We start from the raw sequence: 19,714 nt of genomic DNA, 5'->3' as shown, positions 1-19,714 counted from the left end.
CATGATGAGCAGAAAAGCATCTCAGAAAGCACAACACGTCGAATTTTGAAGCAGACTGGCCACATGGAGATCGGGTTCCATGGAGAACAGAAACCTGAAGCTTCAGTGCACACGAGATCACTGAAACTAGCCACAATTGAACACTAACTGAAGCTCTCTGCCAGTATATGTATGATTTCATGCACTGGCTGAGTGGATAATTGTATGAATAAGTAGGAAATAAGTGAGAGTATACTCCACGTATATAGCTCTTGATTAGTGTTATGTGTATGTATATGTGTGTGTGTGTGTGTGTGTGTGTGTGTATACATATATGTATATATAAGCTGAGATTTGTCTTACAGTTGATGTTAGACAATTACTGTTAGTATACATCCTTTTCCAGTTACATCTAGTTTTTTTTTTTTCACAAAAGTCACAAACATTTCTGAGTTCAATTAGACTCATTTCTTACTTCAGTTTTCTCATTTCTAAAAGATGTAACCCATTTAAAGGATTCAGTCCATTAAAATTCAGTCATTCAACATAACACGATTGTCCAAAACAAATCATATGACACCATTAGCTATAAAAGTCTGATAACGTGACCTAATCTCACCTTGTATGGATTATAAACCACCAGGTAAAGCTGATGTTATAAATACTCCTGTTATAATGTACGACATCTTTGTGATGGATATCAAAAGTGATGGATGTCATTTTGAAATTCTGTATTTTTTTTTTTTAATCGGAGAAAGGTGATTTACAAAGATGACTTTGTGACCTTTTTTCAGCCTCACATCACTGGAGCCCTTACATTGCAGGCTTTATTGTGAGCATCAGTGTGTCACGACGGCACGGTCCTGAGGTCATGAGTAAAAGTCTGCGTTCCCCGAGCCGTAAAGCCGAGGCGATGAGGTGAGCTGAGTGTTCAGCACCAGCAGCTGTTGTTATGGTGATGAGTGATTTCAGCAGGCAGTGCCGCTGGCTTCCTGCTGGGTTGATTACAGGCCATTATGTTATTTGCACCGACAATGTTTTTAATTGGCTTGCCCCCGTTTCCATGGCAGCGCCGACATCGGGGCCGTGTGTCCTTTGGGCCGGCTCGCTGCTCTTCGTCTGCTCTCTCCTCTTTGGATGCTAGGACAATAAAAAAAAATGAACTTCACACAGCTTTGGAGTAAGGAGGAAAATTGTGAACACTTTTTTTTTTTTTTTTTTTTGCTATAGCAGTAATAAAATGCAGCCTAGCATGCTTTACAAAACGGGCAAGTTAAAAAAAAAAAAGGGAAGATGCAGAAAATAGAGAAAGTAAAAAATATAGTTATGATAGAAATTCTAAAAATAAATCATTGTAAAAAGCAATAGCAACGTAACCATAAAATAAATAACTAAATAAGATTAAAACTAATAACGAATTGAGTAAAGCAGGGAAAAACATTAAAATTAAAATTCCATATTTAATAGTAATAAAAATATCAAAATATATTTTATTTTTGCCGAACTGTTGATGGCGTAACAACTTAAAATATCTGCTTACAGCTTCACATTTGACATGAAGCATGTTCTCATGAAGCGTGGTGGTGGTAGCATCATGTTCAGCGTTACCCTTGGACACTTGGTTGCTTCTCTGACTAATCCCTTCTTCATCCCATCGCTGACTTTTGGTGGACGTCTTCATCTAGGCAGAGTTGTTGTTCTATATGCTTTAGATTTTTTTTTTAAATAAAGGTTTAACGTTGCTCTGCTCATCATTCTTGGACTTCATGATGCTGTTTGTTTGGCTCTGTTCTCAAACGTAATCTGGGTTCTTTCAGGAGTAGTTGTACTTATATTGAGATCACATGAAGCTTAAATTGCACACAGGTCAATGCCGTTGAACTAATTTTATGACTTTTGGAGTCATTTAGGGGTTTCACAGCCACAGGAGGGTGAATATTTATGCAATCATTTATGCAAAACTTTACATTTTTTCATTTGTAAATAATTTTGCAAACTATGTTGATTTATGTGTAGATTCATGACATGACATTCCCCAGTTAATTCCATTTCACTTCTTGGTTATAACATGACAAAATGTGTAAAAGTTCAAGGGGGTCGAATACTTATGCCACTGTATAAGAAGTTATAAGGCTGATCAAATGCAACAGTACAATAAGATTTCAATATTTCACTAAATCATAAATCATGTTTGAAATGCTGGGTTTCGGTCGGAATAAAAAAAATGTAGCGGCTAAAAGTAAAAGGGCTTTTGTTAAGATTTTACAGATGCTCTGCTTGTGTTGTGAGAACACTGCTATTGTTTCTCATCGCTCCCCCTTCTCTCTCTCTCTCTCTCTCTCTCTCTCTCTCTCTCTCTCTCTCTTTCAGCTTTTTGGCAGCCTGTAATTTTTTCTCCTTCAATCTCTGCTGCTCCCATGGCAACTCTATCTGCTGAGTAGCCAGACGAACCCTGTGAAATTGTTCCAGGGCCTGTAATTGTGTACAGGTTAGACACGGTGAGGGATACACACACACACACACACACACGTGTAGAGACACATTATGTCTCACACAGCAAGTGTGTGTGATCTTGAAATCTTTTACACTTTAACCGTATTTGAATCAAATACTTACTGTATAAGGTACACGTTCATTTTGCAGTGACTACTATATTAGAGTAATTACAGTAACTACCGTAACTACAGTATTAAACACAATTTAATATCAATCTTTTTTGCTGAATTGAGATTGTCTCTAGTCAGTACACGCTTCAGTTAGTATGAGTTTTTGGTATTGTGTACTGTGGTTCAGTGCTTACTGTATAAGATGAAAACTACACTCCTGTTCACATTTCAGTACAAAATGCACAACAGCAGTGTGTTGTGTTTGTGTGGATGTGTTTGTGTGGATGTGTTTGTGTGGATGTGTTTGCAGTCTCCTGTGGAATTTAATGTGTCTGTAGGTAACAGTTTCTTAACTGATCACAAATTGAGCTTGGTTTTGAAAGATTTCCTTTCCTTTTCTTTCCTTTCCGTTCCTGCTTTCCTTTCTTCCTTTCCTTTCCTTTTCTTTCTGTTCCTTTTTTCATTTCCTTGTCTCCTTTCTTTTCTTTTTTCCTTTCCTTTTCTCCCTTTTCTTCCCTTTTTCCCTTTCCATTCTTTTTTCCTTTCCTTTACTTTACTTTCCTTTCCTTTTTTTCCTTTCCTTTCTTTCCACTTTTTGTTTCCATTCCTTTTTTCCTTTCCTTCCTTTTTCCCCTTTTCTTCCTTTTTTTTCTTTCCATTTTTTCCCCTTCCTTTCCTTTTTCACTTTTCTTTCCTTTTTTCCTTCCTTTCCCTTTTGGAATAAAGATTTGGAATAAACTGGAGTCTTGTGTGAGTCCTGCAGTCCAGCACTGCCACCTGTAGGCCAGGAGAGGTACAGCCCAAAGCTCACGTGATCACCTGAAATCTGTGTGAAGGTGCATTTCATAATGTTGATCAAATGAGAATTGAGAATAACATGTGATGAAAAAGAAAAGAATCCTGTCACACAATCACCTGATCTGTTTGAGCAGAGTGCAGTGAGCTGGACAGACTGAAAGACTAAAGCGCTGCTGCATCGCTCACTTCAGGCAGAAGAGACTGCACCACTATCAGCAGGTAGTCAAACAGCATTATGGGTAATGTAGGATGGATCAATATGCACATGATTCAGGGTGGGCTGTTCTTTTAAGAGACTGTTGTAATGGCTTTAATAAGGGTCTGAAATGGAGGATCTTGCATGTGAAGAGGAGGATGAGGACTAAAGCGGTGGTGTGTCATACCTCATCAGTTGCTACAACAGCTACACCCATGTCCAATTTAAGAGTTCAGCAAAACGTGAAGGCCGGGGCTGTGAAGGGACAGACATGGCTCACACTACAAGCACTACAATCATGAGTGTGATGCTCGAGTGGAAATGATTTGTGCATTGTGATGAACTGATTTGTGCATTGAGATGCCATTAACACCTGAATCACGTTCTCCATTATGCTGAATAAAAGTGAGGCAGGGACGTGAGCGTGTGTGTGAGTGTGTGTGTGTGTGAGTGTGTGTGTGTGTGTGTGTGGTGTAGAAATTCAGAACCACGCTTCAGAACTGTGGAACGCAAAACCACTTTGGAGGAAGAAGTCAAGCACTGTGCACTTTTTTAATCTTTTATTTTAAAACTGCCATTTCGTTGAAAGTACCTCCTCTGTTTTGATATTTATAGTTCTATTTTATTTTAATTTAATTATTCAATTTTTATGTATTTACTGTACTTAGAATTTTACTTGACCTTTTATTTTATCCTTGTGCATTCTATCATTATTTTTTAGTTTTATTAATTTTGAATTAATTTTATTTTATTTATTAATTAATTTATTAATTGATTTTTGTATTTATTTATTAATATATTTATTTATTTATTTTTACAGTGTGTGTATCAGCTCTCTCAGCATGCTTATGTAAAAAATAAACACAATTCTCAACCAGAGAGACAGACAGACAAAAATAAAGTGAGAGAGAGAAAGAGAGAGAGAGAGAAAAAAAAGAAGAGAGGAAGAAGGAGAGAACATCAGTACAGAAATCCCTCCCTCCTCCTTTCCTCCTCTCCTCTTCCTCCCTCGCCTTTTCTGATGAGAGAAAAAGCAGAGGATGCTCTGTTTCTCTCCTCCTCCTCCTCCTCCTCTCCTCCTCCTCCTCCTCCTCTCCTCCGTTATTCTTATCTCCCTGCTGCAGATGCGCTGTGGCTGAGAGCTTGTGTAATTACATGCTGAGATCTCAGACTGCGATCACTTTGCTGCTGTTATCAGCTCTGACACCAATCTCCCTGAGTGACATTCCACCCAAACGCTCCTCTAATCCCGAATCCGGCTCCGGCTCTGAGTCCGAGTCCGAGTCTGGGATCAGTGTGAAGAGTCACTGCACAGGAAGAGGAGGAGAGAGAGAGAATGCCAGCAGCACCTCATTTCCTTTTCTTCTGGTTCTGTCTGTAAAGAGCCACACAGCAGCTCGGGCAGACAGGAGCCATGAAGATGAACACGATTTGGGTTTTTTTTTTCAATTAATGGAGGAATGTCTGAGATACAAAACCACTGACACAAAACCACTGTGGAGGTGCTTTGCAATTAATTGTTAAAAAAAACTGAGAAGCATTTCTTCCTAAAGCCATTTTATTCATTTGTTTATCTGTTTATTTGGTTGGTTGGTTATGGTGTGAAAAATGCAATGCCTCTCATGCAAAACTTTTTAACTTTTTAGTTTTGGTTTGAAACCTGCATATAATATATATATATATATATATATATATATATATATATATATATATATATATATATATATATATATATATATGGTGGTTTAAATTATTACAATGCAAAGCTGCTGATTTCTTCCTAAAGCAGCACGTGCAGTTTCATCATTTATGGAAATTTAATCAGCGAATGCGTCCAAATTGAAATATGATTCAAGATCCGATTGTCTTGACTGTAATTTCATGACTGTAGATTTGATATATATATATTTCACTTTTTTAAAAACATTTCACACCAGTATCTTTCATGGGGGTGAAAATTTGAGTTTTTCTTTAATCTTCTTATCCTAGTTTTCACTATTCATGTTTTACTCTAATGACAACAGGGTTAAAGGAAGTGTAAAATGACCCTTATGTGAACTTTCCATGAAACATTAAACACCAAATTGAGCACTGGCCTTATGTGTGTTTGTGTGTATAATTTAATAAAATAATTTAAACCATTTTACAGTCATGAGAGTCGTATATAAATGAATCCTCCAACACACCCACACACACGCACACACACTAAAAAAATCACCGTTTTAAATTTCATCCTTATGCATGTGGTTAATGTCTTTTCAGCAGGACGGCTGCCTGGAATAGAAACTATTTAGTGTGCAAGTATAAAAATAATGGCAGCCATCATTTAATAAAACTTAAGTGCTGTCTTATCTCGTCTTGGCAGCAGGAGAGCGCTTTACTTTCTCGTCCTGAGCCTTTCCCCACCGAGTTCCCACTGACAATGAAGCCATTATGTTAAAAACAGAGCACAGCCTCGTGGGATGGATGTGCTGTGGGGCTGGGCGGCTAATTGAGAGACACGTCCATGCACTGGGCCTCGATTGTGGATTGTGGATTGTGCGTTTTGTTTCAGGGGTTTAGCAGGCCTCACCAAAGCAAACACAAGATGTAAAAAAGCACAACACACACACACACAGACTGTCTGATAAGGCAGCAGTATGGATTATGATGTTCGAGAGCCACCATCAGGTTCTCAGAGCTCATTTCAGCCTGCAGGCCTCGACTACAAACTAATTACCTCGTGCTTTTCTGTGCAGTTCCACATGAACAATTTCTTTTCTTTTGACATAAATTGTCTTAACAAGCAGAATCAGGACAATTACACGAATACACAGATTAACATGCAGATTTTTCTTTATGTTTCCTTAAACTCAGAATTAGCGCTAGACTGCAGAGGCCTGGGGGCCAAAACTTTGTTTGTTTGTTTGGTTTTTTTTTTTTCATTTCATTTTTTTTTATATAATTCTGCATCAATGCATTTCATTTTATAATTATAATCATAATTTATAAGTGGCTTTAATTAAATCAATGACACAGAATTTTCATGACAATACAGCCTCCCTCTAGTCTTTTTTTTCATACTAAGAAATAACAGAAATATGTCATTATTATCTTCAGTAATGTTAAATATTGAGTTTTTTTATATTTTCCTGTAATTTTTTTTTTTATAAATTCCATGACAATCTCACTTGCAAAAATACAGTTAGATTTATAGTTTCCTGTTTCTCATTTTTTCATACTAAGAAGAAAATCTTATATTTTTAATATTTAATTTTTTTTTATTATATTTAAAATATATATTTTTTACAGTGTTGAATAACGAGGGAGAAAAAAATAGTTTTAATATTTTTACTTCTTTTTAACTGCAAAAATGCAGGTAAATGTCCCACTTTACTTTTTAATGAATATTAAGAGAGAGAAAAAAAATCATTTTTTACAAATATTTTACTTCTACTTCCTGTAACCTGACGTTTCCATGACAACCGCGCCTGCAAAAATAATTAAATTTATATTAGTTAAATCTATATACTATAAATTTTATAAATGATGTATACATTTTTATTTTTTATATTACAAAAAACGCAGAATTTATTCTGATATTTAATGACATTCATCCGTTTGTCTGTTTTTATATAATATTAAATTATATTAGCTACTTCCTGTTAACTGACGTTTCCATGACAACCTTTTCTTGCAGTACCACCTCGAACCGCTAGGGCAGCACGAGCTGCGGCTACGTCACATTCAGGAAGCGCTTCTCATTGGTCGTCTGGAGGTTACTCTCGTTCATCACGCGCCTACTTAAACCCCGCCCTGTTTGCTCAGGCGGCCCCGTGGAATTTGACACACTAGCCACGCCCATCGCGCCAAAACTGCGTCTGTGATTGGCTAGTCCTTCTGGTTACCATAGGCGTCGACTTCCGGTATGCGGAGGCTGGAATTTCAGGTTCCTCCTTCGTGCTAGTGGGTTTCCGAGGGTGTTTGCAGGGAGAGAGTGTCCTCATTTCCTTGTAGGGTTCGCTTAATATTAATTCTTCGCCCTTTATTGATGTGTCCTTACACGTCTTTGTAGGGAAGTATGACCGAGAGCGCGGTGAACAAGGAGGCGAACGGGGATGTGTGTCAGCACCGGGCGGTGAGCGGCGTGAGAGCGGGAAGAAGCAGCGCGCTGAAGGATCAGCACTGTCACCAGGAAAAGCACAGGTCCTTTCCCAAACATGACGACAAGGTGAGCAGCCTATGACCTCTACATAACCCTGTATACACTCTCTACACCTCACCTCACCTCGAGTGCTCACACCTGTAATACTCACATAACCTGTAACACTCAGAAGCTGTGTGATTGAACACTTCACACTTCATACCTGACTCAGAGCTGATCTCAGATCAGAAAGTTCAGCTCCAACCCAGTCCTGGAGCCCTGGAGTCCTGGAGTTATTCCCTCTGGGATCTTCATCATCATCATCATCATCATCATCACACATCTTCATCAAGCTGTAGCTCTCAGCACATCTTTCCAAATAATCCCCTGATCACAAAGATCAGAAACTACTAATTGTTTACACCCAACACTGAGAAGGTGTATTAACATGTCTGTCTAAGGGGTGTACCGATCCGATACTGAGTACCGGGATCAGATCAGAGTTCCTCATTCCCAGATTTGTTAACTCACTGATGTATTTCAGTCGTGTTGAGTGTTATTGTTATTCCTCTGTATAACTCGGATACACAGTGCAGTAGCCCTGAGAGAAAACACACACCCGTTTCACATCTGGCTGTGGAAGTAATACGAGAAAGTTCATTTCTCCAGATTTCTATCCGGAGATTACACAAGGGACCTCAAGTAAAGATCATGTGAATAATGACATCATGTGAATAATGTGATAAATAAATAAATCACGTGACAAAAATAACATGCGGAAATAAATGTAACACCCAGGACAATAATTAGGACAATAAATACTCTGGACGATAAATACTCCAGATTATAAATAATAAATAAGTACTCTGGATGATAAATACTCTGGACGATAAATACTCTGGATGATAAATAATCTAAACAATACATACTCTGGATTATAAATAATCTAGACAATAAATACTCTGGACGATAAATACCCTTGATTATAAATATTATAGGTGATAAATACTTGGGACAATAAATACTTGGGACAGTAATTAATCTGGGTGATTAATACTCTGGATGATAAATACTCTGCGTGATAAATACTGGGGACAATAAACATTATAGGCAATAGATACGCTAGATGACAAACACTTAGGACAATAAATACTCTGGACAAACAAAACACACAGAATGATGAATACTCTGCGTGATAAATACTCTGGGAAATGAATACTGTGGACAGTAAATTCTCAGGACAGTGTTTACACCGAAGAACAAACACTCGGGACAGTAAACACTCGGGACAGTAAACACTCGGGACAGTAAACACTCGGGACAGTAAACACTCGGGACAGTGTTTACACTGAAGAACAAACACTCTGGACATGTAAACACTCTGGACATGTAAACACTCTGGACATGTAAACACTCGGGACAGTAAACACTCGGGACAGTAAACACTCGGGACAGTGTTTACACTGAAGAACAAACACTCGGGACAGTAAACACTCGGGACAGTAAACACTCGGGACAGTAAACACTCGGGACAGTAAACACTCGGGACAGTGTTTACACTGAAGAACAAACACTCGGGACAGTAAACACTCGGGACAGTGTTTACACTGAAGAACAAACACTCTGGACATGTAAACACTCTGGACATGTAAACACTCTGGACATGTAAACACTCTGGACAGTAAACACTCGGGACAGTAAACACTCGGGACAGTAAACACTCGGGACAGTGTTTACACTGAAGAACAAACACTCGGGACAGTAAACACTCGGGACAGTGCTTACACTGAAGAACAAACACTCGGGACAGTAAACACTCGGGACAGTAAACACTCGGGACAGTAAACACTCGGGACAGTAAACACTCGGGACAGTAAACACTCGGGACAGTAAACACTCGGGACAGTGCTTACACTGAAGAACAAACACTCGGGACAGTAAACACTCGGGACAGTAAACACTCGGGACAGTAAACACTCGGGACAGTAAACACTCGGGACAGTGTTTACACTGAAGAACAAACACTCGGGACACTAAACGCTCGGGACAGTAAACGCTCGGGACGGTAAGTACTCGGGACGGTAAGTACTCGGGACAGTAAGTGCTCGGGACAGTAAACGCTCGGGACAGTAAGTACTCAGGACAGTGTTTACACTGAAGAACAAATACTCTGGACAATTAATACACAGGACACTGAATGTACAAGTTAATAAATACTCAAAACAGTAAATACACAGGACAGTGCACACTAACTGAACAGGACCACAGTACAGTACTGAATTAAAAAAAAAACTTGTGCAATATGGAAGTTTAAAATTTAACTGGAGGAATTGTCCCAGTAGTAGCGTACAGTGATAAAAACGAGTGCATAACGCATATAATGTAGATCGTTTAACTGTGAGCGTGTGATTTGTTGACTGAAGTGAATTAAATTAGATGAAAGCGTGCCGCTGAAGCTTTGGGGCGGTTAGAGTTGTGTATAACTTGGAGTTCGTTTGGTTACTGCTGAGACTGTAAAGTGATCTGAAGGCTCTCTGATTTCAGCGTGACTTTACAGTTTCTTTGGTACAAATGACCAAAAAACCACAAATTTGTGGTTCATTATTTCACATCGTCTGAGGAATCGTCATTGTGTCGGATTGCGTCTGTGGAGTTAGAAATTCTTAAATCCATCACATTTGAATTAAAAGAAAGAATTGAATCTGAAATGAAAGTTTTATTGTGGTTTCAAAAAGAGCAACAGGCCCGTGACATCTGAAACCGAAAGTTCATGCTGAAGTGTATACGACTGAACAGTTGTTCAGATTTCATTCTCAAAGCAAATATTAAAACGTGAATTCATATAAAGTCTGAATGCTTTAGAAATCGATTGCTTTGTTTTGAATTACAAACGTTCGCTCGCACGTCTTTCAGTGTGTAAATCAGGTCCAGATTTTAGACTTTAGCTCGTTTGCCAACCACGAAATTGAAATTTGAGCTGAAATTTATGATATAAATTCAAATTAGTGGCGTTCAAATTCAGATTTGAGGTGTTTTATAGGGGAAAAATAAAATTTTTGTTTGTAAAAAATCTATTATTGAAAATGAGTTTTAAAAAAACGGATATCTGTTAAAGAAAATTACATTAACATTTCACAATTTCAAAAATTTGAACAGCGAATCAGCTGCTTCTAGTCAGATGTAGTTAAATTTTTAAAAACTAATTTAAAAATGCAGCTAAAAGATATCATGATATCCACAAAAAGCATATCGCCTGGTCATAATTCAGATTTTTTGTATTTAAATAAAACATTTTAGTGCCATTAATTCTAATTTAGCTGTGATTTATAGATATAAATGAATTTGTGATGATTTTTTCCACAAATTTTTTTTTTCAAATTCATGGTTTGAAAATTCAAAATAATGAAAATTCAGAATAATGAAATTCAAATTTTAATTACGTGTCTAATAATCGTGTCATGTTGTTTGAGGTTGTTTATTCGTGTGTACTCGACGTCCTCAAGGTGCTTGTCCTTGTAAGTGATCAGGGTCCGAGTGCGGCTGATCCGTACGCGTGTTTTTCCACGCTGCTTTGGTATATTCGTTAGCGACGTGACTAGATGCATTTTTGTGTTTCTGTGAGACGTGCGGTTTTAAATTACTGGCTTCATGTGAACGCTGGAAAGTGTGCCATTGTTTTGGGCTTATGACTCAAGTCCAGTTTCACACTGGTGTCTATTAAAGAAGTACAAAAGTTTAGCGTATGGCTGGATGCGCAGGACGTTCGTGTTGGCATTAAATGCTAAATCTGCCAACGGAGATTTAAAGAAATAAACACTAACTGAGCGCGCAGGAGTTACAAACTTGGTTGGATTTAACCGTATTAAACAGAAAGGAACTTTTAATTCTAAACTTTTTCATTTCTAATAATCACAATATATCCTGATATTCAACACACACACACTACAGCTATCATGGAAAATAATATTTTAGGATTAGATTGTAATAAACGTATCGCTAAAGACGTTAAATATTGGATATTATTTCAGCCATTTCTTTTCTTGTTTAAAAGTACGCTGAGTTTAGAGAAATTTCTATATTTTTATTTCCTGTCTGCAAGTTTCACACTTTCACAATAATGTCAGTTAATTCTGAAGTTGAAGGTGAAATCGCCTGCGAGAACGTTTGACCCATAACTGAGACGCGTCTCTTACGATTTGCATCTTAGTTTTTAAAATTATTTTGTTTGCAGTAGTTATGAAATTCACCAAGTCTTGTTTAATTGATGTAAACAAATTTTGTTGCTAAGGGAATCTTTTTGCTAAGTGAATGTCTTTTGCTACGCGACTCTTTTGCTAAGCGACTCTTTTTTGCTATGTGAATCTTTTTTGCTAAGCAAATTTTTTTGCTAATTGAAACTTTTTGCTACATGAATCTTTTTGCTAAGTGAATCTTTTTGCTAATTGAAACTTTTTGCTTCATGAATATTTTTTGCTAAGCAAATCTCTTTGCTAAGTGAATCTCTTTGCTAAGTGAATCTCTTTGCTAAGTGAATCTTTTTGCTAAGTGAATCATTTTGATTTCTGACTCACAGCTGCACCAGAGCGAGTGTAATGGAGGCTTATACAGCAAGCCGTTCATCGAGTCGTTTGAAGAAACCCCGATGCTGGTGGCCGTGCTCACCTACATGGGCTACGGCATCCTCACCATCTTCGGCTACCTGAGAGACTTCCTCCGCCAGTGGAAGATCGAAAAGTGCCACATCGCTAGAGAAAGAGAGGAACAAAAGGTAAAATCCATATCGCTAATAACAGTATTTCTGTAGTTATAAAGTATATTTATTATTATCTAATTATTATATTACTTTACATGATGGTGAGTCAAATGGAAAATTGTTATATTCAATTTGTAGTTGTGAAAGTGAAAACGTTCTACAGGTCTGCTTTTCTCAATCGCTCCTTCTGCTGCTCCTTTAAACCTGATACGCTTTTGTGGCACCCATTTGCAATAAACTATGCAAAATTTAAAAAAATAAATAAATAATGGTTTCCATTTGACTCACCATCATATCTATAATTAGTTAGAATATTTTTATAATTCTTAAATTTTAAAGTATTCAGTATATTTTTTGTTGTTTTCACTCGAAAACTCGAAGGTGTATTGTAAATTCTTTTTTTTTTTTTTTTCGTTTTTATAGCTATATAAATATAAATAAGACAATTCGAAGTTGTTATGTTTTGTTTCGTAGTGGTGCTTTGTGTTGCTTCTAGCGTGACTAGCGCCACAGATGAGACGTGTTTCGAATTTGACGTGAAGGAAAACAAGGCGCCGGTTCACTAATTTGCTCTTTAAATTAAAATGAAAGATCTCCGAAATTCTGCGTAATTTTTTTCTGTAGCTAGTCTCTGGTCCGATGAGCTGCCTTCAGCTAAATAATTTCCATAAACGCACGTGATTGGATAGCTCAGCTGGTTCATGATTTGAAAACTGCAGTCGCTGAGCTACGGCCTGTTTTTTTTATCTCTACTACAGTATTTTATCTCGTCCTCGGTTCAGTTCGGCTCTGGAATACTTTTCCGGGCGCGTATCTGGACCGCGGTCCTCTGGTTGGCGACGCCCACTTTAAATCTTGGCGTTCCTGAGCTGGCGTATCTCCTCCTGGACTCCTTTAAATATTAATTTAAAGTCCCCCTGATGCACTGTCACAAATTTACAGCATAATTTAAGGCACTATTTTAATATTTGTTGGTATTTATTTATGACCTGCATGTTATCAGTTATCAGATCGTTATCAGAGAGCGGTGATAACGATCAAAGGAAGATCTCTAAAATACTGAATTTCTTTTTTCTCTCCACTTTCAAGGATTTTGTTCCACTTTATCAAGACTTTGAGAATTTCTACACCCGAAATTTATATATGAGGATCCGGGACAGCTGGAACAGGCCCATATGCAGCGTGCCTGGGGACAAGATGGACCTGGTGGAGCGAGTGTCACATGACTACAACTGGACCTTCAGGTGAGCAGCTCAGACCCCTGGCTTAAAGTTAAAGAAGGAATTTGTGATTTTTTTTTTTTTTATTATTATTATTTTTTACTGCTTGACTTGCAATGAAAACAATAACAAACCTTCTTTTTATCACCCAGCCTCGCTTCTTAGTTTGAATCAGTGTACGCTTTGTGTTGTAAGCCTCGTGAGGCTCTGTTTCAGCTGAGGGCGGGGCTAATTTCTGGGCCAGAAAACTAGTTCATACGTGGAATTGTAGTTTTGCTCGTGTATTGTGATGATGATTTAATCGTTACAGGTATAGAATAGGGCTGGGGAATATGACTGTATGATAATATTGATTTTGTGGTTTTTTAGAATTGTAAAATTTTAACTTAAGTATAGACTTATTTAAAATAATTGAATTGAAATATTGTGGATATTTTAAAAATGAAATTAAAATTAAAAATATTTAAATTTTCTTTTTACAACTTCTACTACAAACTACTACAACTACTACTACAAATAGGAAGCAGCTGATTGGATAATAACATTTTGAATTGAATCTTTAAACTTCTTTTACTTTTTATGGTAAAATGTTTATTTAATGACAGACTTTAATTTTTTACTAATTAAATTTAATCAAATTTATCGCAACATTGCTTACCTACATAGCTTGATGCATATTGTATATAAGCGGAGCGTGATATGATATTTTATCATAAAAATGATAAACTAAGGTCTAGTTATGCGAGCTAAATGAATTGTAAAGGTACAGTAAATCTTAAAGATACTAAAGACCGCCTGCTTATATTTATATTAGTTATTATATTTCATACATTCAGTGTTAACTCTTATAATTGTTAGTTTTACCAAAAGTTATCAAATTAATATTCATATCGAATGTAACTACGTTTTCAGTTAAATTTCAGTAAAAAAAAAGTTGACAAACTGCACCTTTGAGGCTTCTGTAAAATCAGCCTCGGTGATAAGAGGCAGTATAAATCACAGAGCAAATACAGAGCCAGCTCAAGGTCGCTTTCAGCTTCACGCGCGCTGAGAACTGCAGCAGGGTGTGTTTACATGCTCGGATTTGAGCTTCATAACACAGGGATTTTCTCTCGCAGCTACACCGGCCGAGTGGTGAAAGACGTGATCAACATGGGCTCGTATAATTACCTGGGCTTCGCCAAGAACACGGGCTCGTGCGCCGACGCGGCGGCGGACGCCACTCTGAAATACGGCGTCGGTGTGAGCAGCACCAGGCAGGAGATGGGTGTGTGTTCGTTCAGCACAACACATTATTCATCTGTACACCGTGAATTATTACAGCACGCTGAAGTGACTTGTTTTTTAAGGTTCTACTGCGGGCTGCTAGTTCTCAGAAACACACGCACACACACACACACACACACGCCCTGTAGCTGGTGTTTCTACTGCAGGAAGTGGTCTTGTGGTTTGTCTTGGCTGACTGCACCGTGCTTTCGTTTAGGTAACCTGGACATGCATGAGGAGATGGAGAAGCTGGTAGCGAGGTTCCTGGGCGTGGAGTCGGCCATGGCGTTCGGGATGGGTTTCGCAACCAATTCCATGAACATTCCAGCCCTGACTGGCAAGGTACAGAGTTTACATCAGCCCTAAATCACATTTTACAAATTAATAGACTTCCGTAAGTCTTAAATTTGCACGTTTTTAGCTAATCTGAATCTTTTTATACATCTGTTTTTTAACTGAATCATTATTTTCATAAATTCTCACAGTTAAAGCTTCTTTTCCGCTGCTTCCAAAAAACAAAATTTTGAAGTAACCTTAAAGTTGTGCATGTAAACTTAATCACTTTGGAGTTTTGGTAGCTGGAATGTCAATCATTTGATGCTCCGTATCTGAAAACGGCTATTTACCCAGATAGATACCGAATTCTGTTATTTTCAATAGAGAGTTGTACGAGGAATGGCGACAAGCACCACTTCTCTGTGAATGTAATTTTGTTTCTTATCCAAGCAAGGCTTCGGAAGCAAAAAATTCAACCTGTGACTAGATGAGATGCGACCCTGTGACAGGAAGTCCTATATTTTAGTTTATGAGAAATGAGTTAACGGAATATTTTTCATTTTAAATCCCAAATTTAATGTCTGATGTACATTTTAATATATCGCAAAATTAATATTATGAGGTTCTATCTGGGTAAATAGCCGTTTTCAGATACGGAGCATCAAATGATTGACATTCCAGCTACCAAAACTCCAAAGTGATTAAGTTTACATGCACAACTTTAAGGTTACTTCAAAATTTATGTAATGGAAATCCTCAGAACCTGCAGGAAAAAGCTTTCATCTGTGCTCGACAGTGACCAGAGATAGTGTTACGTAATTGTAAAAACTTTCCAGCAGCCACTAAGCGACAGATTAAACTGAGGATAAAGTTAAGCTACCGAATGTTGAGCTAGCATACAGCTCAGGAACATGTCATTATAGAGAAATTTAACAACATCTGCAAGACAGAAAAAATTAAAAACTGTGTAGAAGCTAGCTAAAATGTTGGAATTTATTTTCTTGCTACAATTTATTTTGAACTTCTTGCTACTGTTGAAGTACTTTTTCCGCACACACGCTGTTTTCCTTCCACTGATATCCAAATCGCTGTTCGTTTCACTCCATACTGCTCCCTGAACTTCTCTCGTTCCTTGTCATTCCTGTCTACGTCTTTTCAGACTGGCTAATCAACCTGACGGGCGTTTGCCTGGGCGGGTCTCTCTCACATGCCACCACATGCTGTAATGTGGTGTGAAAACCCTTAACTATGTGATTTCACATGGATGAGACACAAATTATGACATGTTCTCAGAACTGTGGGATGATAATGGTGCTTTAATGACCTTAAATTGGCTACGTTGGGGAAGTTTCCTCTATTTTTGCTCTGTAAAGATTTGCAGTACGATAATTTATGTGCTGATCGACAAGATCCATGATTTTAATCCAATACAAACCACAACCATAAGCCCTGCATCTGGACGTGCTGAGCAATTTTCTCACGATTTCTTTTCCTACGATCCCAGATGTTCGCACCACATATAGCAACATGTTCACGTTATTGGATCGTAAATTATTAATAGAAATCTACAATCATGATGTTGTAGCATAAGCACATAAAGAGCGAGAGCTTTTAATTACGCAAAATGGCTGCCGCAGGCATCCTGTAGTTATTTAGCTTCAGCAGTTATTTCTGCCGATGCAATACCAGCGTAAGCAGTGGGGGCGCTGTAGCATCACTAGAACGTGAGAAACATCTCCGTTTTCAGGATAAGGTTGATTTAATGAATTAAGGCTGCAGCTTTTTCTGCTCTTAGCACGATAAACAATAAAGAACTTTCATCATAATCGTTGGAAGAACTAGTCAAGGAAGATATAGACTGTATTCAGAGCTTTTAAAGAGCTAATATTAGCTACTGAGCGCTACACTATTTCAAAACGTAAAGTAAAAGGAAAAACGATTAGGTGAACGATAAAGTAAAAAAAAAACGATTTGGATGTCAAAGACAGCACTCTCCAAAATAGTGAATAAAATTGTTTTTTTTTGTTTGTTTTTTTAGTTGATCTTGTGCGCATCGGACATTTCTGTCAGGGGTTTTATGACATCGATTAATTAATTTGCATATTCCCGAGCCAGATGTGGAACAGTAGCAGGTTACACAACGTTGATTCCCAAAAAATGTTTGTTACTGATGTGCAAATCCCTTCTGTCTTTATTGAACATGCTATTAGCTAGCTAATTTACCAGAATAAGCTAACCTTTCCTCGCAGGCTCTCGACTCCTACAGTTAAGTACATCTACTGTTGATAAGTTATATACTTCAAATCTAGAAAAAAGCTCAAGAAAGTAGTATAAACATCATCCTGGGCCTCACACTTGAATATTTTACTCCTCCACATCTTCATATTCATGTCATTTTGTACTTATGTCAGCTTAATGAATATTTATGAACTCTAGATATTTGCTCATGAATATTCATGTCTAGTGAAAGCAGGAATTTATTTACAATAAGTTTATTAAATGTGCATTAGACCTGCTTTGTGAGGGGGAAAAAAAAAAAACTTCAGAAAGAACACAAAATGCTTGAAATGAATGCGATCTGGTACGTTTAACAATGACAAGGCCGTACGCGCAGACACTTGAGATGTGTGTGTGTGTGTGTGTGTGTGTGTGTGTGTGTGTGCAAATCAGTGAAATTCCACTACTTCCTTTTTTTCTTACACACGCTGGAACACCACGTCTCTTTTACTTCCTCTTGTTGCAAAAATGAATGATTGTTGTGCAATCAGGAGAATGAACACAGATTTTTCATGCAAACTGAAACTAAGACTTTTGGAAAGAGTGTCATGACGTCTGTTTAAGCTCCCATGAGGCTGCGTGTACCACACAAACCAGTCTGCTGTGTCACCTGAGCCATTCACACTGACCCTCCTATCTGACATTGTGTTTTCTTTTGTGTGTGTGTGTGTGTGTGTGTGTGTGTGTGCACGCAGGGGTGTCTGATTCTGAGCGATGAACTGAACCACGCCTCTCTAGTTTTAGGAGCGCGTTTATCTGGCTCCACCATCCGGGTTTTCAAGCACAACAGTGAGTATACACAAATGTTTTATTCCGTTTCCAGAGACTACCAGGAAAAAAAATACCAGAAATTAAAACTACAAACTGCTTTTCCCATTATTTCAGTACCAACTGTTGAAGTTGTACCTGTTTTATACCTGTTTTAAACTTAACGCCAGTAAGAACTAAAGGTTCTTGGGGTGGGCGGGGCTAGCAGCTTTGGTTGTTGTCGATTGGTTATGTGTACCTCATCACACAACACTAAAAAAAAAAAAAAAAAATACACAACGTTGTGTGTTTTTTGTCTGCTGGGAAATGTCTTTTTTTTATTTTATTTCACTTTCATGAAACGTTCTCACATTGATATTACTTTTTATGAAATGTAGACGGACTGATTTTTAAATCCCACTCCCGTCTGCTCTCTGCTGTCCGTTAAAGATAAATAAAATTCAAACAAAATCATTTCATTCAATTCCGTTGTGATTTCGGATGCTGCCGAGGCCGTAGTTGAACGTGGTGGTTGAAGCTCTCAGACCCTGCTGCAGACATTGTGTCCTCGATCCAGGAAAAGTCTGGTCATGGAGCTGTAACGACGGCTCTGTCGATGGACCTGAGCTTCCCTGCTGCGCATGCTCAGTGTCAGAATCGATGATTTCAGCTGCCAGCTCATCCACAAGAATGCATTTTAAGAAGCAATACAGCCTTAAATCTGTGTAATATATATATATATATTTTGCACATTTGTGCAGATTTCTTTATTTTCGTTGTTAACAGTGTAGCTTAAAAAGCACTGAAGTATAATTTGTAGCCTGTGTATGGTTGTTAAGTGAATTGCAGTTTAACGTGGCGTTTGCTGCTGTTTATTAGCATTTAACTGCACTAATAAAACTGACTCAAAATAGCGAATTGCTTTAATTACGGAAACAGTGACTAGTCGACTAGTAAAAATGATATCGTACAACCCTTAGCAAAAAAAAAAAAAAAAACTGCTCAGCTAAGCTCAGCCCTAATGAACAGAAGCACTTTTATTTTCTGATCATATGTAGTACAACCTTTTGTACATTTTAGTGCGAATATTGCTTCTTAACAATTTCATCATCATCTTGTGGATTGTTGTTGTTGTTGTTTGACCAAATGTGAATACTGTTCATCAATGAGCCGTTTCAACAGTAAGTATGTTGCAGCTGATTAACCAGACAGACGAGTAAACCTCGAAATATTTTAAAGCCATGTTTATTAATGTTTTATTTTTAACTTAGTAATGGCACCCTGGCATTCCATAATGCTGAAACAGCCTCTTTTACGGTTGCTCTGACCTTTACAGACTCTCAGTTTGGTGGAAAATGAACTAGAAGTTTTAGGTTTTAAGTTTTGGTTTCTGTTTGAGGAAAAAAAGGGTGAAAAAAAGAACTAAATGAAGCTCATGAAATTTCGACAGCTTTCTGCGTAGGCTTATTGTCA

The 19,714-nt window shown here is 37.7% G+C and overlaps 1 protein-coding gene across 1 annotated transcript in view; it reads left to right on the top strand.

The window, feature by feature from the left end:
• Positions 1-7,464: 7,464 nt before the first annotated feature.
• Positions 7,465-19,714, top strand: part of sptlc2a (serine palmitoyltransferase, long chain base subunit 2a) — a 31,604-nt gene continuing 19,354 nt past the window's right edge. The window contains exons 1-6 of the mRNA XM_034308244.2: positions 7,465-7,789; positions 12,276-12,470; positions 13,545-13,699; positions 14,794-14,942; positions 15,159-15,283; positions 18,190-18,283. Of these exons, the coding sequence (XP_034164135.1) occupies positions 7,640-7,789; positions 12,276-12,470; positions 13,545-13,699; positions 14,794-14,942; positions 15,159-15,283; positions 18,190-18,283 (868 nt within the window). The 5' untranslated portion in view covers positions 7,465-7,639. The remainder of the gene's footprint in view (positions 7,790-12,275; positions 12,471-13,544; positions 13,700-14,793; positions 14,943-15,158; positions 15,284-18,189; positions 18,284-19,714) is intronic.

The sequence above is a fragment of the Pangasianodon hypophthalmus genome, chromosome 10 (genome assembly GCF_027358585.1).
Source record: "Pangasianodon hypophthalmus isolate fPanHyp1 chromosome 10, fPanHyp1.pri, whole genome shotgun sequence".
Classification (NCBI taxonomy): domain Eukaryota; kingdom Metazoa; phylum Chordata; class Actinopteri; order Siluriformes; family Pangasiidae; genus Pangasianodon; species Pangasianodon hypophthalmus.
This window is presented reverse-complemented; position numbering and strand designations above follow the sequence as displayed.